The sequence below is a fragment of the Frieseomelitta varia genome, unplaced genomic scaffold (assembly GCF_011392965.1).
Source record: "Frieseomelitta varia isolate USP_RPSP 00005682 unplaced genomic scaffold, Fvar_1.2 scaffold_9, whole genome shotgun sequence".
NCBI classification, from domain to species: domain Eukaryota; kingdom Metazoa; phylum Arthropoda; class Insecta; order Hymenoptera; family Apidae; genus Frieseomelitta; species Frieseomelitta varia.
In genome coordinates this window covers 78,986-104,240 of record NW_025110700.1, presented here as the reverse complement: position 1 = coordinate 104,240, position 25,255 = coordinate 78,986, and the positions used below count along the sequence as shown (strand labels likewise).

The window sequence follows — 25,255 nt, the reverse complement described above, 5'->3', positions numbered from 1 at the left end:
ACCTAAACAATAGAGAAAAATATCTAGAATACGATCTAGCAAAAAAGTAATGGAAGGAAAATATGAGATAAAAAAAATCTTGAAATTGTAAAGAGTCAAGCTGAGGATATCGGATTTAGAAACAGAATTATTTTAAAGGATTCAAGCATCATATTACATTTTTATGCTTCTTATTATTTCAACATGAAACTGGAGTTTCTAACGTAACATTTCATTTCATTTGCCATATATAGTCGTAAATAAGCCATAGAAAATCAGAGAAAATTGCCTTTAACTTCCATGAATAATGTAAAGGCTATAATCTAGTAATAATAAAACTTTTATCGAAAAAATTTTAAAACTTGAAGGAAGAATTTTTCGAAACGATTTTTATGATAGTTAGGAAATTGAGATTTCTTCAATGAATAAACATTTGTACAACATCTCTACTCATCGAATGGTAATTGCAACGTAGTTTAGTAAAGCTTCGCCATCGAAAGCTGAGATGTTAAACAACGCAGAGTAAGTTCTCCGAGAACAAGACCACGCGACGCCTCTTTTGCGAAACAGAACATTGCCAGAAACTCCAACTTAACAAAACCTTTGAACTTCAGTTTAACAATTCCTAACGGTTTGTGCATAATGTATCCATTATAGATTTAATCATATATTTCAAATAAATTTATCATCCGTTCAATATAATTACTTCCTAATTACGTTCTAAAATAAAATTACATTTAGAAAATGTATTCGAAATGTATACGACATAATGATAATTTAGACTGACTATATTTTGTAATTGCAATGCAACACACACGCACGCACGCGCGCGCACACACACACACACACACACACACACACACACACACAAAACCAATACTTTTTTAAGAAGAACTTGTTATTTTTTTCATTATTCGTTTGAGTTAGATAAAATCTAGATCGGTGAATACAAGTTGACAATCCTAGTATGTATGTAAGTACATATGTATATCTATGCCTTAGAAGTTGATGAAATGATGAAATGAGGATCTCTTGTTATTGAAAAAATTATTGTTATGAAAGTTATTTTGTTTATAATTTTTTAACAAACAACAAGCGATAACTAAAACCTTCTGAAAGTCATTCAGGGAGATAATCTTGAAGATCAAAGTCATGATGAGTCCCTTAAACTCTATATTTACCAAAATCACATCTATTATTTCAAAAATATTATTACCAGAAAAAAATTTCCATTGAAACAATTTTAAATAGAAATTATTATTTTATAGAAACCGCATTAGTGTTGAAGAGCGAAATTATGGGATATAAATAAAATGATTCGTGACAAGCGAAACGAGAATGTACGACTTTTTTAAGTTGATCTCGGTTTACGACTATAGACAGCAAAAAATATAGGAAGAAAAGAGCCTGAAATAAAATGAAAGAAAACAAAGAACAGAACGCAGGATCAATGAAACCGATTCCATCTAAACTACAGAAAAATAATAAGAAAGAATACGGTGGAGTAGAGGCAGTTGTTTCTTTCCTTTTGACTTTCTAAACTATTTTCTTTTCTATGCTCTTATCACGGTGGGAGTCCGATTGAGGACCTCTCACCCCAAAAAAAAAGAACAGATACGCGACAATGTAACGTTGTAAGGGTATAATTAAGAATTATACTTTATAGTTTCGCAGAACTATTTATTAAAACAAGACAAGACTTCCACTCCGAAACTTATAGATACAAAAATATTATAATAATAGCTTGTGCTTGCTGCAGTGCTGAATGTTTGTGTATTTCTGTCTGTGGGCCCTTTCTGCTGTGCTTATATATCCTATCCTATTGGTACTTTTGATTCCTGGTTAAAGTATTGTACTTTAGGACGACTCATATTTAACTAATTCCTAACAACGAAGTCGAACAGAATGAAGACGCAAGTTCAAGGTTTCAAAGACTGACTGATTTCTTTATTTTTTGGGTTATCTTATATGGGCCATTAAGAGTTTTAAGAGTAGTAGCGTTGCCCCTGATCACAGGGCATATGACACATAGGCCGTACGACATTCTCTTGCTTACTCAATCTACGAAGAATATTTACATAGATCAGTTTTCATCTCCTCCAAAACCATATTACTAAGGCAAATCTTGTCAAGAATCTACAAAAAGATATTATCCACATCTTCGTCGTCTTTTTTTCATCGATTTCATTTTTTATTAAAAGGATAGAGCAAGTCAAGTGTACCTTTCTACTTCTTATTTTTTTTTTTCTTTTTTTGCATAATATATATATTCATAATATAATTTTTATGATTTTATGATTTTATTTTATATCAATTAACAATTAAAATATATCTAAAATCTTTAATATTGAAAAAAGAAAACTTTAATGTTAATTCACACTCAATTTTCGCTTGCTGTTATGTAATGAAGTTTACTACAAATTAAATAATCTAATGCTATTTAGAAAGAAAACAAAAATATTTTTACTTATATCCCACATATCAGGACTATGTATAAGAATTGTAATGAAAACTAATTTTCATTAAAAAAAAAAAAAAAAAAAAAAAAAAAAAATGGTAAAATACCCAAGACTAAATTTACTATCTTCAATTTATTTACGTATATACATGTAAGTATTTTACAAATATAAAATAATATGACCTTTTTTTAGTGTCATAAAACGTAGTTTTCATTGAATTTCTATTCATACGAAGTATAATAGAGTTTACTATTTTTCATAGATACATAAAAATGCAAATTATCAATAAATTTGAAATAAAAGAGTAAATTAAATTCTATTCAACTAATGGTTGAAAGAAACAATTGTTGCGACATATGTATGTGTATAACGAAATTTGGAAACGAAGAGGATTATTTTGTCACCCATTTTGTGAAAAGCTGGGATAGCCGACAAGGTTGGCAAGGCTACTGCTAGTAGAGATGCTTGAGAGAGACTCTCTTGAACTAGAGGATACTTCAGAAAGCACGTACGAGGTCTTCCGCGTCTGTCTCTTCACTTGGCCAGTCAGATTTGACGACATTTGTTAGCCCGAAAACACGATACTCGATCATCTACATGGTTAAATCTCGAGAGACACGCGAAAGTGATATGAAAATGTAAAGAAATATAAAACATGGAAACTTTTCAAAATATTAAGAAATTAACAGAATATGTAACGAAACATGTATTGGCTGAAAACAAAAAATTGAGAAGTTTTCACGATATATACATACATATAATTAAATGACTTTAATTCGGTAGAAATTGCTTGAAAATTGCATCATAGATGAATTAATTTAATTCGTTGATATAACAGGATACATTTAGTCACTACGATTGTTTTCCTCTTAAGCTGTATCTGCGATCAATGAACAAATAGCCCATGTTATGTTTTAGCAATCTCTTTCCTTACACACGAATAAATGATAAAGGCAGAATTGCCACTTAAAACTATTATAAGTTTTGCACCATTCGTTAGCGATTGTCTTAAGATTGAGCTGCTATGTGATAAGTATAGGTAAACATTAATCTTTTCCATTTACTACATACTTTTCCTTTCCGTAGGAGATGCATTCCTCTGACCTTGGTATTACTGCCAAAACCAATAAACGTAATGTGAGTGATGCAGCACCATTAGGTCCATAAAGTAATTGCAAAAATTACTTTATAGAACTGACCTTTACCAATAGCTGAAAGCGACTTATCTTTCCAATCACGTGATCGAAAAAGAGTTGACTCTAAGAGCCGACTCCAACGCGTCACGACAGTCAGTAAAATAGTCAATCAGTAAGTAGTACACAACACTAAGCAACCAAAAATGTAACGATGATGCGACCACCCTCACCATGGATTCTATTTTTCTAGACAACTTCTTTTCCTCTTCTATTTGACATTTCAATATTATCAAAATTTATATTACGCTGTTAATTTTCATTATTTCTATTTGTGATTACGTGCAATTTTATTTCTATCTTTAATTGCATCATCGATACAACTATATTTGTCCCAAAACACGAAATATTTCCATTTCGACAACTACACCATATATTTGTTTCTTAAATACGCATATTTCTCTATCAGCCAAATAAACCTGAACCACTTGCTGAAGCATTTTCAGACCGCTAATGTAACCCTCGATGCCTCATCACCTACCTTCCAAACGGCACACAAATGCTCTTCGAGTACCTCTATATTCTTCGAAAGAGAGGAAGAGAAAAGCAAAGAGAAAGGGAGAGAATAGAAGCGATTCTAGTTCGACTGTTCTAGATTGCTTTTGTAAATACCAGTCGGATCTTCAAGGAACCTGTCTAACGTTCTGTTTCTATTTTCACGATTTGCCAACATGAGAATCTCTTTCCTTCGATAGTTTATCAAAAACATGGATTAAAATTAAAATTTTCAACACGGTCGAATTTTTTTGAAAATTTAAATATTCCAAACGAGATTTTAATAAAGAATATCATTCGTTAAAAATTCGTTTTTTAAATTAAAATTTTTTTTCTTAGTGTTGAACACAATATTTAATTACTAAAATGTTCGAATGAGAGGAATTAATTTCTATTTTGAAATATTTCTTAACACTTGACGGACGGATTGTTTTTTCTCCAGTTCCAGGCATTTCTGAGGATTAAAGAAAAATGCATGCAAGGTTTTAAAGCGTAATTTATTAAATTAATATTACTCTCAATAATAGATAATTTTTAGAGGTTATTTATTTTTATATCTAATATTTTTTACGTAAATCTACATGGCCCGTCTTAAGAAGTTAGTATGAAAAAACGTAAATCTACAGATCCCGTCCGTTAAGTGTTAAAAATTGATTAATTTCAAAATAATATGTAGATTCAGTTGACAATAATTTCCTCACTATTATTTATTTAAATTAGCATAGATACAATAAAGAAAGAAAACCGAAATAACATGAAAAACAATAGAACAATAAAGCAATAAAGCAAAAGACAAAAAGAATTACAGAGAATAGAAAAGCTTGTTATCTCAAATGCCAAACTAGCATGGATGAATATACTTTCATGAGCATCAAATCAATCCTTTCTATTACCCAATAAAATTTGCCAGTGAATACAATGAAAACTACTATTTTATCTGCTTATTACTTTTATTCTCAAGCTTCATCTCTTCATTTATATACTTCCTTCTTTTTGCTTTTTTGATCTGCACCTGTCATATATTAGCATTAAATGCCATGTAAATTTATTTACACTATGTAATTGGTCCGTTTCACCTGAAATTATATTTAAATTACTAGTTACTAATTACTTCGCTTTTCAACTGTATTTCAAGGAAGAACGATGATATTATGAAGGATGGTTTATTAGAAGGAAGAAAAATAAAGCACGAGTCTTCAGAATCATATTTATATAAATCTTCATCATGAATCAATTATAATATGATGGCACTCGTATCTTCTTTAATAAATCATTCTTAAAAGTAGTCATTGTTTTGTTTGAGTTCTTCTGTTATAAAGTTTCACCAATAAATCTTCTAATATAATATCTTTCTTTATCTGTATTTTTTTTCATCTTGCGTTTTTTTTTCTCTTTATTATAATACCACAATAAGTCTAGACTTAAAGAATAGAATAAGTTCATGTAAAAATATTTAGTTCACAAAGTTCTCTGAGAATGATCTTGTTAATATGTAATAGCAATTACTAATGAATGCTATCTTTTTCTCATTCACCTTTTGTTTTATATTTGTTCTTGCATTTTGTTTGGATTTACTCCATCAGATCTGTTGATCCTTTTCTAAACTATTCAAAAATTATATTTGTAAAAAAAATGGGATATACAAATTTGTGACTCAATTCAAGAATAATTTATTGTATATTTTTTCTGGAACTATTTCTTTGTATATTACAGGAGAAAGTAAGAGAAAACAGATAATTCATATAGTGATCTAAGCAATAATATGTTCTCAAAGTAGACAAGATATTCCTCATTGTAAGTATCAAAGTACTTCGAAATATTGTGATGCCAACCTCGAAAGCCCATGAAGTTAAGTAAAATCGAAGAGTAATGTTTAAGTTCTATTAGAAATCGATACTTGAGTTTTATGATTTACATAGAACATATTTCAACTTAACTTTTTCTATAATGGTTGTATATTTTTAATAGTACGTAAATTAATGTGTAATGAATTTTTTTCTAACTATAAATAATTTCTAGCTCAGATAAGAAGATTTAATGATAGATTAAACAATGTTTCTTCATTAGTACTTCAGCTATAAGTACTCATTAATAAGAAGAATCAAAATATAATTTTTTTAATTAATTTCTATATCGAAAGTTGTGATATAAAAACTTAAAAGCAAATAAACAATGACATGTTCATTTGTAATGAAAACTAAAGTTTGTTGCGATCCAAAGAATTCAACCCGATCGATGTTACGGGATTGATACTTCTTCTTTTCCTTTTTCTTCTTCATTTTTCTCTTCTCCCTTTTCTTTTTCTCCTTGGCAAGAAAGTTCTAACTAACGGTGCCGACTTCCTTCCGAGAGTTTTATTACGCTGGAGACGCGCTTATCCTAGCCACAGATTCACGCCAACATATCCTCGATTGTCGATAAGTCTACGGTCATATGAGAAAAAAGGCACTAATAATAAGGAAAAAAATTAAGTAGACATAATGAGGAAAAAAATTAAATAGACATAATTGAAAAGTGCGGTCAGAGAAAAGAAAATATCAGATTCTAAATAATAGATAATTTATATTTCCTCTTACATGCAAAATTACATCGAAGCAATCATTTTGCAAATACTTATGAATTATCTAACTGCGGATTGAATTATATATTAACATTCAAATAATAAAAAACCATGAAGTTTCTTGAATGAGAAGAGATACCATATGTAGAAAAACGAAAAGAAAAACATTGACGATGAAAAGAAGAAAACATCGAGTATTTTATGCGACGATGTAAAGACAAAGAGAATGTAGCCCCAAAAAAAGGAGAAAATGCCTCTCGTGCCAGAGATGGAAATGCTAGGCAGCCGAGAGCTGCTTAGCCTGGAATTCCGTTGATGGATGGAATTCACTTCGTGCCGACGAGTAAGTATAATAGAAGTGAAGTTGGGCCTCGTGATGCCTACTGTTGCTGAATAGAAGCTTCGTTAGGCTTTGTCTAAGCGGAGTGCTGCAGCTTTACTCCTACCATCTGCAATTTCCACCGACATGCAACCCTCGCCCTTATCCTTCCAGTTTCTACCTACTTGAATTATTCTCTACCGCTTCCCTACCGCGTCTATACGAGAACGGACCACCTTGCTAGAGTCTTGACATTGCGTTTGCGATTCTCTGCTTATTACTCTCTAATTTTACTCCTGTTACCAGTATCGTTATCTTTACTCCATACCTACATACTCTTATCTCAAATTCCTTCTCTACTTTATTAATTTTACAATTTTCTTTTATTATATTAATGATATACACTGCTATATCGAACATTTTTCGTTTCAAAAAGGAAAGCGCAAGAGAAATAAAATTTAAAAGTTCAATTAAAAATTTTAATTTTACAATTTTCTTTTATTATATTATTTTATTATATTAATTATTTTATTATATTAAATTTATTATATTATATTAAATTTTACAATTTTCTTTTATTATATTAATGATATACACTGCTATATCGAACATTTTTCGTTTCAAAAAGGAAAGCGCAAGAGAAATAAAATTTAAAAGTTCAATTAAAAATTTTAATTTTACAATTTTCTTTTATTATATTATTTTATTATATTAATTATTTTATTATATTAAATTTATTATATTATATTAAATTTTACAATTTTCTTTTATTATATTAATGATATACACTGCTATATCGAACATTTTTCGTTTCAAAAAGGAAAGCGCAAGAGAAATAAAATTTAAAAGTTCAATTAAAAATTTAATTTTATAATATTTCATCATAAGAATAATTATATTAAACCGGACAAATGTCCAGGCAAAGATTAAAATATCTTGAATTTGAAAATCTAACAACGAGGAAGTAATAAGTTGATATTTATAAGTCAACAATATGCATCGTCTGATAAATTCTTGGTAAGTTTTGGGTTGAAACTACGATGGTGATGTATTCGAGTTCGGTTACACCGAGACAATTGTTTAAGATAATTTCCCGACAATTTTACAACTAAAGAGAATCACCTTCGTAGTTCCTACCACCTTAATGCAATTCCCACTACAGTAGCAATGCACTTGCATAATATATACAGAGCATCCGAATAATATATCAAACGGTGGTCCTTTATGAAAAAATAAAAAAAAAATAGAATAGAATTTTTTTGTTCGAAGCGTAGTTTTCAAGATAATCAAGTTTGAATATCCATTATGTACTTATGCAATACAGCTATAATGCTGTTTTTGTGTGAAGTACAACGCCGATTTGTAAACTAAGTAAATTTGTAAACAATACTTACGCAATATTCCAGAGATCCTAGGTGCAACTGAGGTGAAAATATTATTTTGCAGAAACATTTTATTATTAACTATATTGTTGAAAGTAACTATTCTTTGAATTGTTCTCCAATTAGGAACATGCCGTTAGAAACGTGTTCTGCAATAACGAACAGCAGCAGATAAATTGCTTCTAAGATCCGAATATCCACATGTTCTCTATTTGTATAAGTCATCTTGTCAAGAACCGAATAAAGACTGACTACTCACATTCACTGACTACAGCCATTCACTGTTTGTGAATATTACAGAAGAGCATTGTTTACAAACAGAATCGCCAGTCGACTTCACTCGGAAAGTCGAATCTTAAACACAGCTACCTGTGAACGTAGTGTCTGATTATCTTGAAAACTTGAACAAAAAAAATGTTATTTTATATTTTTTTCTTATTTTTTCACAAGGAATTACCACTCACTGGATATGTTATTCGGAAACACCCTGTATACCTTCTATTTCTATTCTCCATCTCTATATATACATACCTATTTTTACTTATTTAAATATTTCTCTTTCTCTTTCTCTTAATTTTTTCTTAAATAACAACTTATTTCTTGTTCTTTATCACAACAATAAATTAATATTAGTTGAAACAATGAATCAAACATGTGTACATTTAATACTTAAATGGATAATAGGGTCGTTGCAGTTCCTTCTAATTTTAATTTTAAATTAATGTTTATGTTAATGTTAATTAATTGTTAATGTTATTATTTAAAAATTTATATAATTCTCTAACACCTCCTTATGTTTCGAATGATGCAGGGGAAGTTTTATTCCTTTACTAATTTCGAATAAATTAAACATAAACTTCAACTATTAAGCTAAAACTAAAAGTTTACTTAAGAATTAAACGAGAGCTATCACTATACGGGAACAAGTCATTATTAATGTATATACGATATACTTCAACATTGACATAAGCGTTAATTTAAGTTAACTTTCTTGTATAAAGGAGAAACTACTCTAAAATCTGTGATATTAATATTAAATTTTGTCTACAGATATTTCTACTGCGTATGTATATTTTAGAAGGACGTGTGGCATCGATTACAATTTTAATCTAAATTTCTATCAAACCAAATTATAATATATCTGCTATTATAAAACACCTGTAAAATTAATATCTATTTAAAAACTTATTTAAAAAAAATGATTTAATATGAAAGAATTGTTTAGCAAAACTTAATCTAGTTATCGGAGTTATGTTACTTAATAACAGTTATTATGTATTATCATTACATACTAAACTAAGTATGATTCGTCCTAGCACTGAATTTATATTTATAATATTTTTTATATTTATATTTTTATAAGAAAGCATTATGATTTCTCTTTCACACACGATATGAATAAGTATAAGATAATATTAAAATTCTCACAAAGCTAATCGGATAAGATATGTACATATATACGTACACACAACCTGTACATGAACTATGGATACGAAACTAGATAGTAGAGGCTGTAGGCTGTTGATAACCAGAAGAAAAAGGATAAAGAACAAGCTCGCGCATGTGCATTTTACATTGCTAGCGTACTTAAGTACACATGTAAAACACGATACACAATGGTTTCATCTACATAGCGTTGTGCGTATATTTGGATGATGCACAGAATTTTAGTATGCAAAACAAGATGCCTTTAATGCTGAAATATCGCTACGAACATTGCAGCGTCGTTTTCTCGTCTTTCCAGCCGTTGAAATTTTCAACCCATTTCACTTTCAAACCATGGCTTTTTACGACAATAGCACTTTAACCGAAATCTACGCTTCATCGAGTACACCAATTCAAAATGGTATATGACATCATATATTATTCATAAATATATCAATCATATTTCACTAATTTATTATATGATTTCCTACTTTTTCCAAAATTGTCACTTTGAAAGACTTTTTTCTTATAAAACATATTCTGTTTTTTTTTTTGCATTTACTTTTTATGAGGGTGAGTCTCATAACATGACGACTTTAAATAACTCGTAAATTATTTGCTGTACAAAAAAATGTTTCAAACAAAAATTGCATAGTTTCCCGGGAAGGGTATACGAGTGTAATCACTTCGTTGTTGCTTTGTAATTTTATTGAGATATGAAGTTAGTTGAGGAAGTTAGAAGAGAATTGCGCTTAAATTAACGCAATTTTTTTAATGAGATGCCTAATATATACTTTTTCTTGGATCCGAATAAAATATCAAATTTTTCATAAAAAAAATTAAACGACATAGAGTCCAAAATTAGTAATTATTGAGATACTATCAAAATAAGATTCAAGTGTTCGAACTGTTCTTCATTATAATTAACGCACTTATTTAGTCATACTATAAGTAAATATAATTATATATTTAGTCATACTATAAGTATATATAATTATTGCGATATATGCGTTAGTATCCTCAACAATGGTTCACGATAAAATCCAAAAGAAACAATGGAATGAAGTTTTAAAAAAATAGTAGAATATAATGATTTAATTCTCATAATATTTTCGTTTATGTATTATAAACGATTATAATTGTGTTTTTTTATTATTATTAAACATGGTAATAAACACAACACTCTTTATAATCTGTTCTTTGAACAATTGAACTGAGATACTGACATATCTCATATTAATGATGTCTATCATTTAACAAAAATTGTATTACAGATATAATCTACCGTTATAAATATAGTTGTATTACAGTTACTTAACTGACCATATTTCCTAACACAAGATGAAGAATATTGAGAATATCTTAATTATTACTAATTTTAAACCCTCTTAATACTTTTTAATTAATATTTTTTGTATGCAAAATTCGATGCTTTTTTTGAATCCAAAAGAAATTATTAAACCTTCTATTTAAAAAATTGAAACTGACCTTCATATTTCGATAAAAAAGCAAAATAAGAATAAAGCAATTATAATACCGTATTCTCCAAGAAACTTCGTAACTTTTTTTGCATAGTGAAGAATTTGAATCATGTTATTTGAAATTGTATATCGATAACTAAAATAAATTAATACGGATGACAGTTTCAATATATCAAAAGTAGAAAATACTGAGACCGATTTTTCCAAATTACGGAGATGAATAAGCATGCCAATGTAGGCTTTAATAAATTGACTATTGAAAGTTGCCAGCTGCCAGTTGTGCATTAAAGGAAAAAATCTCTACATTCCCCTTCCCCATTCAGCAGCAGCCAACTTGTTTTTCCAAGGGTCCGCTTCCAGATGCTTTACCGAACTTACTTTTTGTTTTCGCCATTGTTTTGTCTCCTGACGGCGCGCATCGCTTAATTCACGCATGGATGAACACCCACGAATTTTAACTCTCTCCATCATCAATAATCTTCAGTCTTTTGATGTAAACACTTTTATTTTTTACTTTTCGTTATCCTAGTATTTCTTTAATGATTTAAGTCTTAAAGATTGAATAGATTGAGTCAATCTATGAATAGATCTAGGTCAATCGTATTCATATTATTCGTTCTATATCAGCATCGTATTTAATGTCTATAATGAGAAACTGTGATTGTTCTTATATACTAAATATAAGATAAAGATTCATTCAATTATTTTCATTAACAAATACAACAAATAAATTAGAAGAAAGAACGATTGCATTCTATTAAAAATTTTAATTGTATATCGTAGTTCCCCAATTAGTTGCCATTCTATTCTAATAAACATAAATCTAAAATTAAAATATACTTATTCACAATCAGAAAATATAAAAAATGGAATTATTAAATCAAAAAAAATATACAACATTCACAATAAGTGTAAGTAATTACAATAATAATAATTAGTACTGTTTTAATATTTAAATAATTGTTTCCGAAAAGAAATCTTTGAAACTAACTTTATTAAAGAAATCGAAGAACTTTAAACGACCGATAAAGAATGGACCAAAGTTCAGTCGATTTCTTGGAATTTTTATTAAAAAGCAAATCGTTTCCTTCTCTTTCCGCTTACTAAACCTCGACTACTTTCTTTTTTTATTAACGGTATGTCGAGTTATTCTGCAATTTCCTTAGATAGACAATAAGCACAGAGAAAAAGAAAGACGAAACAAGAGTTGGTGAAGGAAGAGTCGCTGGCTCCTTTCATAAAATCCAATTTAAGAACTGTTTCTGATCCCTGTCGTTTATCCTTATTTTATAGTAATAAAGAGACACCGAGACTTTTTTTTATACACTTGCAAGTAAACTGCAGTTAATGTGACGGTTATTATTTTATATCCTCAAATTAGTGTTACACAAATTTAATATATATATTAAGGAAATATCTGTTACAATTATAAAATTAATCGATACATCGCTATTTCAGCATCGTGTATTTTTTTATACATTATCCGAATGATTTATATTTTTAAAGTGATTTAAAATATATATTATTAAAACTTACAAGTCATTATATAACTTTTATTAATATATTTTTTACATATTAAAATTTCATTAGATAATTTTTACTATAAAAGAAAGAAATGAAACAAATTTTACTAAATGAAAACAAATTACATTTCGCTAAAGTCTTTTACATATAATGGCAAGGCTCTACATCATTTATAATATTACGATAATTATTCCATAATCGATCCTCTTTAAAACATACGGTTCCACCACCTCGAGAATACTGTGTATCCTAAACAAAGAATTATCTTCAAGATTTTATAATTTTGTAAACATTTTTAAAATATATACATACAGCTCTATTAATATCACCAATGCAAACCCAGTGATTAACGGACTTCTTGGTATCTGTAATAGCCCATTTGGAATGATCATGACTGCTAGTATAATCTACATTCGCAACATCGAATTTAAGGCTTTTAACATTGTAAATCCTGTAAAACGTATTCTCATGACAAGAAACATCGAAAACGACAGAATAGAGATTAAAAAATAATATTACCAACTTTCTACCAGTACAAATTGAAGGTAATTTGCCCCGACTATTCAACCAAGACTGAACAAATAAATCTGACTGCAATTGTGGCGCTACAAAATCTCCATATAACTCTAAAATTTAAAATTTCATAACCTATATGTATCTTATAAAATGTATGAAATATAGTTTTACAAACATAATTTATTTACCTTTTCCCCATTTTCCAGCCTTAGCAAACGAAGTGAATTCAATCATTCCTAAGGACTTTATTACGGCTTTGTGGTTATAGGGAGGCGTTTTGACATGTATTTGATTAGTCGCATTCTTCAGGATCGGATATTGTTTACTAAGTATATCAGGAATGTTTTTTGCATATACTGCTATTTCGTTGTATAATAATTGTTTTCCAACAATATCAAATTGATCACTACCAAGGGAAATACATAGGAAACTTTGTCCGTAAAATGTTCCACTTTCTGGATAATTGTATTTGCCATCGATATTTATATTTTCCTTATTTAATGGTCGAGTCTGTATACCATTTTTGGGAACTGGAGGAAAATTTGGAACGCTATGAATTAACCAAAATCCTTGTTCACTATTTGCCATCACTATACCCTTTGTATGACCAAAGTTCCAAACATAAGATGCATTTGGTGGACTATCGTTGTATAAACTCCACATACTTTCATTTTTATTATCCTATGTAAAAGACATTATAATGGTCAATTTTTTCTTTCTTTTATTTTTTTTATTTTTTAATAATTCATCATAATTTTTACTACTACGATAAAAAGATGTTCTAATTAAATATATTATTGTTACTAACAAACCCAGTCAGTAATTAGTATTTGTTAAATACTTACACGATCGTAAAGAGACGCTAATGTAATTCCAGGGATGGAATTATTTGAACTGATAGATTTAGAAGACAATTGCCAACCAGTTCCAATGGTTATATTTGTTATATATAGATAAGCAAGACCTTCTTTAATCAATGGATTACTGCTTGTTTGAACTTTTGGTAACTTATAAAGCACATACCTAAAATATGGTATTATTTTAAATTTACAATTAAATTAGTTTTTATATCATTATATATTATATTTATTATTTTTGTATCGTTATTTTTACATCACAAAAGTCATTCCTTGTTATCACTCTAATGCACTAATTTATACATAAATAATTATGCTGAAAGTAAAGAAAAAGCGCAGCATTTTTTAGATTGTATAAATCTTAATTAATAAATAAAACTTGATTGTATAAATATTTACCAATCCACTGGTACATTTTTTTCGTCTTTACATTGTAATTTATTGGAACGGTTGAAGCATATAACACTATTCGCAATTAACAGTGTAGTCGCGTAAAATAAAATTTTCATATTTTCGATATTTTACTGAAATAGAGAAATAATTAAAAAGAGAAAATAATGACTAAATAATATTTTTTTTAATCCAATTAAAAACAATAGAGAGACAGATAATATCGCTTCATAAGCTATTGAATATAAGTGATTATCTTGTCATCAAATATTTCAAGAAGCATGTCGTAGTATTATGATAAGATTAGTAATTATATTAATATTATAATTATTATACAATATTATAAATGACCTGCTTTTCAAATTTATATTTATTTACTGGTAATATAAATATAATATAAAAATTTATATTTTTATAAATAATATATAAATTTACATGAAAATATAAATAATAAATGAAAAAAAAATTTTTTTTTATTTAAAATGATATATGTATAATTTTTTTATGTAAATTATATATGTATGTAAATTGTTTCTATATGTATGTAAATTATATATATATGTAAATTGTTTCAATAAACATTTTGCTTTATTGCGAATGTCTCTTCATTCGCGCAACCTAAATAAAAAGTGTTATAGTTTGTATTACTCATCAAATGAAATCACAGTGATGTTTTAACTATGATGAGAAGTATATTATGGTAAGAAATACTGTTTTGAATTGGAATGATACAAAGTTATATGCAGATTATTATTTGTTCATAGATTATTTTCAAAAGCAGATTAAAATTTTTTATACTTGAACATTTATGTTAAATATAAGATGCTTTAATTATTTATAAAATACAAAGAATATGTTGAATATGTTCAAATATATTCATATATATTGACAAAATTAAAATATTTTCAATTTTCATTTTTTTTTTTTTTATTATTTCCTTTCTTTTCTCTTTAAGATATGCGATATTTATAATTTTTATAATAATAAATAAAATCTACAGTGACAACCAAAAAAGTACAGAATAAGACAAAGTTTAAAGTTTAAAGTAAAGAGTAAAAACAAAATCATATTTGTTTTATAAACCTGAATTATAATTGATAAAAGAAGTAATGTTTATTAAGAAAGAAAATTTATTTCGTCCCAAAATATACAAGCGATCAGTTAATTAATACGAAAAAAAGTATTTGCTCGATAGAAATTTTATTTATACCTGTATTAATCTTAAACTTTATTTTTCTATCACTGTATATCGTATACATAATAAATAATCTCTATATATTTACCGTAAACTGCTGTATTATAGAAATAAAACACAATAAGATGTAACAACTTTTAAACAGTAACGCTACTATCGACACACTGCACAGCTGGCAGAGTAACCGAATGAAACATCACTTTACGTCATTAGAGTTTCTTTATCCTATTGGTTGATTGGTTAGTGAATTAATGTATCTTTTTTCAAACAATATGTTTATTACATTTATAATAGCGAATATAATTCTTAAAATATGTAACTGGTATTTTTATATTTACATAATGTTAATGTATGATATCAATAGATCGACATTATTTATAATCGTACAATGAAATTATTTGAAGAACATTGTTATCTTAAAATTATATGTTTAAATTCTTATACCATATGTAGATAAAAATAAATGTAAATAAGAAACAAACGAGTAAGAAATAATTGCATTTTTTCAAATATTCATCAAGTTTAACAATTCGAATGGCTTTAAAATTTCAAATACATTCACTTATCAATGCTTATACAAACATTTAACTCCATCTGCAGTTCGATACGTGAAACAAACACCGCATTGAGATTTATTATATGATCGACTGCAGTGAAGTAGCAATATGGCGATCATAAGTTGCAGCGGGCCGAACGTCATAATACTACAATGAGAAAACAAGAAACATTGTGTGAAGTAATAACTGTATATTAAAGTTATAATTCGGCCAAATGCTTTCTTAGCAATGACACTGCCAATAAACCATTTTAAATGGCACTACAGATTTCGTTGAAACATCTGTAAAACCCGACACGAAACACAATAATGAATTCCTTTATAGAACTATACAGAATATTCTTAACACTGACAGAAGAACGAAGAAACAATTTATAGATTCTTCGTCGAATGAAGGTATATTTTCAAAAATACTATTTGCTCTAATAACATATAATTCACGATGTTTCTTTGTCATGATATAATTTTGGGAATTTTATCTATTAAAATTACATTCTTAGATATGATATTATTTATTTTTTTAGTTGTCAAAGTATATTTATGTAAACTGTTATTTTGAATCATATTTTATATTTTTACAGTTTTCTAATATAAGAAAATACATTAATGAAATCTTTATGGCCTAATGCACTATATATTGAAATAATATTCATCATAAATTTTTAATATTTTGTTCTGAAAATCAAAGAAACAAAAATGAGCCGAATAGATAATGGAAGTGGTTGGCATGAATGTGTTAAATGGTTAACAAGATGTGGAGCTTTGAGGGCAGATCATAAAGCAAATTGGCCAGAGGCTACTGCTGTTGATTTAGCATATACATTAAGAGATGGTGTATTGCTATGCAATCTTCTAAATACAGTGGATCCTGGTTGTATAGACATGAAAGATGTAAATCAAAAACCACAAATGGCACAATTTTTATGCTTAAGAAATATAAAAGTATTTCTATCAGCATGTTCAACTACATTTGGCTTAACTGATTCTGAACTTTTTGAACCTACTATGTTGTTTGATTTATCAGACTTTCTTCGTGTATTACGTACTTTATCAGTTTTATCAAATTGTGCTCGTTTGAGACGTAAAGGTATATTGTAAGTAATTATATAATCAGCATATAATGTTTTATATCTATAAATTGTATTATTTTATTATATCAACAAATATTTGTTACAGAGGTTTTTCTATAGGTCATGGTAGATCACAAGAAGATATCTATAAGGACTTACAAAGTGCTGGTGCAGGGTAAGCATTTAAATTTTAATGAAGTATGTTGATTTATTGAATATATTTATAGTTGAAATATACAAATACACTTCACTTAAAGATAAAAACTTTATAAATTATCATAAAAACTGATCTATAAAAAACATCAAATCATTTATAATAACTTATATCAATGGGTTTAGTCCCACAACAGGAGTGGGGACATTTACCATGAAATCTAAGGGTATGGATGTAGATGAATCCCAAGTATATCAGGAATTACTTTGCTTCTCGAGTAATTCTCAGCACGACTGGCCTTCCACAGAGAAGGTATCTGTCGTTTGCAACTTAAATGTTTAAAGATTTACAATAAAAGTACCAAACATCACTGTATTCGATTATAAGAGTCAAGCATTGTTTATTTGATATATAAATAAGTATTATTTACAAATTTTTACTGCAAAATTAACTCACTACAGTGATACTGGCACTATTTTAAAATTTATTCAACATTTTCTTTGAAAATTTATGTGCTAACTATATTAGTAACAATATCTACAGTTGCTACAAATAATTTAAGTTCGCAAGAAATTTTATTTTTTTCATGCATGAATAGTGCATGGCTGTTCATATTTTTATGCTAAAGCCGTGAAGACGAAGGTCGTCGCAGAAGATTTAGAAGGCGAGAAGGAAATGAAGCAGGTGGAGGAGGCGACAATGAAGATCCAGTTGGGGAGGAAGATGGATATGGAGCATATTGCAGCCATGTACAAAGTGAAGAAATCTACCAGGACCTTTGTAGTCTACACTTGCCACCTCCTCCATCTGTTGCACAGGTCGTTAAATATTGGCATTTGTCTTACATGCATGCGATCATCAAAAATTCATCCCAATGTCATTTTAAATCGTAACATTAATAATTAGTTTTATTGTGCCTTATAGTATTTTGTGTTCTATATTACTTCCTATAAAAAAAATTTTCAATCGATTTTTATGAAACAGGATGGTGCAATCTGTGGCGGTGAAAAAAGGGATTATGTAATACAAGAACTTGTTGAAACAGAACGAAATTATTCTGATGTCCTTAACAGTTTACTTAAACATTTCGCTAGACCCCTTTCCCCGTTACTACGACCCGAAGATTCTGCACGTATTTTTTTTGGTATAAAGGAACTTGCAGAAATTCATGCCGGTTTTCATAGTCAACTTCGGAAAGCAAGGACCGGCGCTACTTTAGCGCAGGTTTTTCTCGATTGGCGAGAGAAATTCCTTATTTATGGCGATTATTGTGCAAATCTTACCCTCGCTCAAAGCACATTGCAAGAAGCATGTGTTCGTTATGAATTAGTTAATCAAGAAGTTATTGTATGTTTTAAGACATTTGTTCTTAATGTATGATATTTTATATATTTTATTTTTAATGAAAATGGTAATTGTAGAGATGTCAACAAGAAGCAAATAATGGCAAATTCAAATTACGAGATATTTTATCTGTCCCAATGCAAAGAATATTAAAATATCACTTATTGCTTGACAAACTAGTAGAAGAAACTCCTTGTGATTGGCTAGAAGATAGGCGTCAACTTGGAAAAGCTAGAGAAGTAATGGTTGACATAGCACAATATATTAATGAAATAAAACGTGACTCAGACACATTGGACATTATAAAAGATATTCAAGCATCAATAATTGATTGGGACGTTCCAGAGGATGTGCAATTGAAAGATTTTGGGCGATTACTTAGAGATGGAGAGCTTAAGGTAATAATTTCATATAAACAAATATATTTAAAATTTAAACATCAACAAAATGTTGCAATCATATTTAGGTAAAAGCTCATGGTGATCAACGAGTAAAAGCTCGTTACGCATTCGTTTTCGAACAAGTAGTATTAATTTGTAAAGCGGGTAGAGGAGAACAATATTGCTATCGTGAGACCTTACGTCTTGATGATTATCGGTTAGAGGATCATACAGGAAGACGAACACTCGGCAGAGATTCTCGGTGGTCCTATCAATGGCTATTGGTCCATAAACAAGAATATACTGCATATACTTTGTATGCAAGAACAGAAGAACAAAAGCAAATATGGATCAAAGCATTGCAAGATGCAATGGATAATGTTAATCCCGCCGCATGTCGCAATACAAATCATAAATTTAAACTTACAACATTCGACACACCACGTAGTTGTCAACGATGTGGTAAATTTTTAAAGGGACGAATTTTTCAGGTAAAACATTAATTGTAAGTTATTATATATTATAATACAAATTTCCTAATAAGCTATTCATTTAAATAGGGATATCGATGTGAAACCTGTCGTTATGCTGTACATAAACAATGCATTGCACATTCGGGTCGGTGTATGCCAGTACCTCCACCACCTCCGCCTCCACCACCTCTACCATGTGAACGTGCCCTCTCAGTGAAATTATGGTTTGTAGGAGAAATGGGACGTGATACAGCATCAAATAAATTAGAACCTCGTGAAGATGGTACTTATATGCTGCGAGTACGACCTGCTGGACAACCACGTTTGAAACACGAAACCAATTATGCTCTTAGTATTAAGTAAGAATTCCACATACATATCTTTTTTTTTTTAATATTGAATTCAAAAATCAGTGTATTTAAAAACATTAATCTATATCATATCATAGGGCAGACGGAACAGTAAAACATATAAGAGTATTTAAACGCAATGTTGATGGTGCTGATGTATATTATCTTAGTGAATCTCGTTTTTTTAAAAGCGTAGTTGAACTTGTTGAATATTATGAGCGGGCATCGTTATCAGAAAATTTTGAAAAGTTAGATCAACGCCTGCTATGGCCATATAGACGTGTCTTGGCTAAAGCATTATTTGATTTTCGCGGAGGAGAACGGAATCAACTAAGCCTGCGACGAGGTTGCAGAGTTGTGGTATTAAGCAAGGAAGGTGATGCCAAAGGTTGGTGGAAAGGAAAAATTGGAGATCAAGTAGGGTTTTTTCCAAAAGAATATGTTGAAGAAGAATAACCATAAATTATACTACTTAGATATTTTACTTATATGGTAGCACGACGATCAAAAATATTTTATGTATTAATCATAGCATCGTGCAATCATATTTTATTAAATTTATTCCTCAATGGAGAACAAAAAGAAGAAGTTTTACATTATATAAAATATAGAAAGATTTATCTTCACATTTATTAGTATCATTATAAAAATAAAATTTATTTTGTTCTCTTTATTTGAGGTTGTACTCTATCACAATCATATAAATAGAAAGTACATATTCATATACGGAAACCGAACGCATAAAAACAAATGTTTAGCTACTTGTATAGATCAAAAAAATTATTTTCAGTATAATATAACAGTACGAATAAAGTTTAGAAAAGTCATAAAGATTAAAGTTGTCTAAATATTCTTATATATTAGAATCATACAAAAAATTTATCGCCAAATGTTTATAATTCTGGACAGCTTTCGCCTTTATGACCATATTTTGAAGTCAATTGCCAAGACTCAATTGTATATATTGTAATTCTGTACTGTCGATAATAAAAATTTTAGCTATTTCTTAAATATAAATATACACATACATAAATATATAAATAATCATTATGTGTATTATTGTAACAAATTAATTGTATTATTTTTTTTAACTATTACACATTTTCTGATTGTGCCAATAAGAGAATAACCAATAAAATTCAGATCCTATTGAGACATTAAGACAAAAAAAAAATAATACGTATCTATATTTAAAATTCTATTCTGTGCTTTTTATTAGCATATATAATAGCAGCTACTTTTTGTTCTAGTCTTTTGCAGCCAGTAGTTGCATAGATATTATGTGGAGGAGGTCCAAAAATCACATATGATAATCCTTCTTCTATCATTTCATTAGTAGGATGTACTCCTCTGTTTATGAAAGCTTTTCTTAAACACTTCTTCACATGTACTTCTTCAAGTGGTAAAAAAGGTACATAATGATCTATAACACTAGAGTCTATTGTATCACTATGATAAAAGCCACCCTTTTCATTAAATGCCCCAACACTTATTAAATTTTCAAAATCTTGAAGTTTAGTTGTTCTTCTCTGTTTACCTTCCTCCCAAAGTGTTAATAAACGTTGAGTAATTCGTGAACTGCCTGTATTTGATAAAAATATGTAAATTGCTTTCCTTGTATCTATAGAAGTGCTTGTAAATCTCCATGATTTGATCCATGTATTGTAGTCCAAAAATGGTACAAGAACATTTAGTAAACCTTCTGGCATTTTATCCACTTCATCAAATACAAACATTGATCTTTCACATTTTTGTAAACTATTAATAATAATTTTATATAATTCTTCCTGCGTAATATAAAATATATTGAATGTAAACCTAAATAATTTTTTACTAACAAGTGAAACATACCTTATATTCATTTACTTTTTCTTGCAGAGGAAAATCATTACGGCCATTAAAAAAGTGGTAAAATTTACTTTGATCGCCCTTTTTATAAAAAAACTTAGCAATCATTTGACTTATATAAGTTTTACCAGTGCCTGGTGGACCATGGAAGCTCATACTTAGAGCTTTTGGAGGGTTAGCTGATGTTAAATGTCCACGTAGAGCATTTATAATTATATGATGAGCAATTTCTTGTCCATAAAGTTCTTTATTTAGATTATCATCTAACTCTAGAATTATATATAATCAGTTAATTTGGTTATATATAAACATAATCTCACAATATAAATAACCTTAAAATTTTCTACTTAATATACATACTATCAATGTCAGGAGAAATATATTCCGTTGTACAACATTCTCCAAAATTACATTGTACATTTCTTACTGTATTACTGATTTTATCAAATCCAGATGATAACATTGACATAAATGAAAATTCACATTTTATACAAACAATTAATAAATTAATAATAATAAGTATGGACGAAATGCCAGTAAGATTCATGTTATATTACTATTTAATTATAAATATGATTGTATTCCACAAAATTTAAACATTACTTGTTAATGCATAATTGAAAAATAAAATATTAAACAAATTTATTCGTAAAGCTATTTGTTCATATTTCATTAATAAAAATACATTTGATCTAAATATTAATATTCTACATAAAACTTTATGCTGTAACCATTAATTTAAACATTTCAATGAAAACGGCGATTTCCTATTGGTTCAACTTTAAAACTCTTAATTTTGTACAGTAAAAACTGATAAAAAATAGTCGTACAAGTACATAAAAAGAATTGAATTAATTTATATTTTATATTTAAATATAAGTTTTCATATTACATCAATAAATACTTTCAATTTATACTATTGCATTATGTTATAAAAATATTGAAATTTTGATATAATCTAAATATTCCTAAAATATTTAATTTGCATATAAACATGTATCTCTATATACTTGAAGTAATGCTTATAATTTCTGATATGTTGTTTAAAATTCAATTAAAATAATTTGTATGAGAAAGATATTACTGATAACCTTTAAAGGATAAATAATTTTATAGATTTCGTTGGCGCTCAATATTACTATCATGAGTACAAGGTTCGAAACATTCACTGACCGATTCACTGAATTCAGACTGTAGCTACAGTCGTAACTAAAGTATAAGTTGCGGAATAAATTTTTGCGCGATTTGTATTTTTTAAACTAAGTTTAACATAATAATACTCTAACAATACGTCATTTACTATATATTGACTATTTCATTCATTCCTTTCAGCCATATCTATATAATACTCGTATATTTATTGTAAAATATTTACTGCAAAGAAAAAATATGGCATCCGAGAATAATACTGGTGATACCGCTTATACCAAATTTTATACGCGGGAAGAAGTTGCTAAACATAACGATAGTAAAGATCTGTGGTTTATTATTCACAATAAAGTTTACAATGTGACTCAATTTATAAGTGTAATTATATACTTTACATTATTTCTTTTATAATTAGTGTTTTTTAATAGATCTACGTATAAAAACGTTTATTTCATATCTCAAATTTAAGCATCCTGGTGGAGAAGAAGTTCTTTTGGAACAGGGTGGTCAAGATTGTACAGAAGCTTTTGAAGACATTGGTCATTCAAGTGATGCAAGAGAATTAATGGAGATATTTAAAATTGGCGAATTAGTAGAAGTACGTATAAGATTCAATTTTAAGATAATTTTATGTTTTTTACTACTAATTTCTGTTCCTACTATCAATAATAATGATTAAGGAATAAAAAATTATTAATTTTAGGAAGAGAGAACACAAGGCAATAGTGAATTAACTGATGTGTCTGACGTAGATAATTCTAGGTATATTTTTTCATACATATTAGTTAATATTGTGTGTATGTGTGTGTGAATATATATTATGTGTAATATTACATATAATGTATATATACTAACTAAAATATTACAGATATATAATTCTATAACTAATATCTTTAGTAATGATATACTTTCATTTCTCAATTATTTGTATTAATTGGATAGCACGATTAAAAATCTAATTTTATTATAAAATAATACTTAGAACAATAGATTTATATTTTTTATTTTGTCACGTAGTCATCATATGATTGTCTTATAAATGGTAATTGTGCTACCCAAATTCATAAAGTTATTAAAATTCAAAATATATAATATATAAGTAGTCAATTCTGTATTGTGATGTGATTATTGCTAGTTGCAGTGGTTCTTGGAGATCGTGGCTGATTCCAATTGCTCTTGGGGTACTGGCGACTCTTGTCTACCGTTATTTTATTAAGGCACATTGAATTGTTCCCAATATTTGTTTTTTTTTTTTAATTTGTAATATATAAACAATTGTTCGAAATAATTAATCAAAGAATATTACATATATTGCACATAATCACAGTTTTGTTTTATGATATGAAATTGCACACATGAGCTGGCCTAGTATAAAAACATTTACAAAACAAAAATTCATTTGTTATATTTTCTGGAATATATAATCATAAGTGTGCGTGTTTCATACATATGTAATAATGTGAATATATTAACTGTAAGTACAAAAATAAATTAATTTTATTTACATATTGGCATCAAACTTCCATTGAAACAAAAAAACTACAGTTGATTCTGAAACTAAAATATTTTAAAAATACATTGCATTTGCCACTGTATGTACAAAGACGTTTACAATTAAATAAAAAATATAGGAATAAATTAAAAATTATTTTTTAAAACAATATAAACGATATTTAAAACATTTTCATATTTGCATTTGTCACTGTTAAAACTTATTAACATGTATAATTGATGGCACGATGTTTTGTAATATTGTGACAATGTAACTGTTAAGTTTTTTATTGTAAAATCACATATATTATAAAATATGTTTTGTTATATTTCCAATTTTATAATTAATAATTTAATAATCCATTTTCTTACAAATATATACATTTTTTTATTGATATGCAGTACATTAATATAGTAAAAGCATAATTTTTATACCACTGTAATAATATAATTTGTTAGAATATAACTATAACTATAATTTGTAGTTACAAAATAGAATTACTTAATAATGTTGAAATTTACTTAACACCCAATTCTTATGATTACAAAAATATGACTATTGTTATACTGATACTACTTATTGTATTTATATTATTTACTGTTGGAATGTATAAAATATTAATATATAGTATTTGTTCTATTTTGTATATTATTTTCTTTAAGAA

The 25,255-nt window shown here is 28.0% G+C and overlaps 4 protein-coding genes across 7 annotated transcripts; 2 read left to right on the top strand and 2 right to left on the bottom strand.

Moving 5' to 3' along the window:
* Positions 1-12,918: 12,918 nt before the first annotated feature.
* On the bottom strand, positions 12,919-15,939 carry LOC122537300 (plancitoxin-1). Of its 2 annotated transcripts, none has more exons than XM_043670364.1 (7): positions 15,864-15,939; positions 14,590-14,714; positions 14,179-14,356; positions 13,522-14,014; positions 13,341-13,443; positions 13,130-13,268; positions 12,919-13,066 (listed from the first exon to the last, which is right to left on the bottom strand). In XM_043670364.1, exons 2-7 carry the CDS (start codon positions 14,697-14,699, stop codon positions 12,959-12,961), a joined length of 1,131 nt encoding a protein of 376 aa, XP_043526299.1. In that variant the 5' UTR covers positions 14,700-14,714; positions 15,864-15,939; the 3' UTR covers positions 12,919-12,958. The 2 variants fall into 2 exon arrangements, with proteins under 2 accessions (XP_043526299.1, XP_043526300.1); XM_043670365.1 differs by having other exon boundaries at positions 12,919-13,082; positions 15,864-15,887.
* A 476-nt stretch (positions 15,940-16,415) lies between these two features.
* LOC122537296 (protein vav) lies at positions 16,416-21,615 on the top strand. Of its 2 annotated transcripts, none has more exons than XM_043670356.1 (9): positions 16,416-16,727; positions 16,913-17,425; positions 17,508-17,576; positions 18,184-18,373; positions 18,540-18,902; positions 18,977-19,297; positions 19,366-19,770; positions 19,840-20,111; positions 20,201-21,615. In XM_043670356.1, exons 2-9 carry the CDS (start codon positions 17,028-17,030, stop codon positions 20,556-20,558), a joined length of 2,376 nt encoding a protein of 791 aa, XP_043526291.1. In that variant the 5' UTR covers positions 16,416-16,727; positions 16,913-17,027; the 3' UTR covers positions 20,559-21,615. The 2 variants fall into 2 exon arrangements, with proteins under 2 accessions (XP_043526291.1, XP_043526292.1); XM_043670357.1 differs by lacking the exon at positions 18,184-18,373 and adding an exon at positions 17,741-17,867.
* Positions 20,761-22,518, bottom strand: LOC122537297 (torsin-1A-like). Its single transcript, XM_043670358.1, has 3 exons — positions 22,311-22,518; positions 21,954-22,219; positions 20,761-21,889 (listed from the first exon to the last, which is right to left on the bottom strand). Exons 1-3 carry the CDS (start codon positions 22,495-22,497, stop codon positions 21,293-21,295), a joined length of 1,050 nt encoding a protein of 349 aa, XP_043526293.1. The 5' UTR covers positions 22,498-22,518; the 3' UTR covers positions 20,761-21,292.
* Positions 22,519-22,974: 456 nt separating this feature from the next.
* Positions 22,975-24,599, top strand: LOC122537298 (cytochrome b5). Of its 2 annotated transcripts, XM_043670360.1 has the most exons (5): positions 22,975-23,104; positions 23,283-23,477; positions 23,569-23,697; positions 23,803-23,861; positions 24,235-24,599. In XM_043670360.1, exons 2-5 carry the CDS (start codon positions 23,340-23,342, stop codon positions 24,323-24,325), a joined length of 417 nt encoding a protein of 138 aa, XP_043526295.1. In that variant the 5' UTR covers positions 22,975-23,104; positions 23,283-23,339; the 3' UTR covers positions 24,326-24,599. The 2 variants fall into 2 exon arrangements, with proteins under 2 accessions (XP_043526295.1, XP_043526294.1); XM_043670359.1 differs by lacking the exon at positions 22,975-23,104 and having other exon boundaries at positions 23,111-23,477.
* The last annotated feature ends 656 nt before the right edge of the window (positions 24,600-25,255 follow it).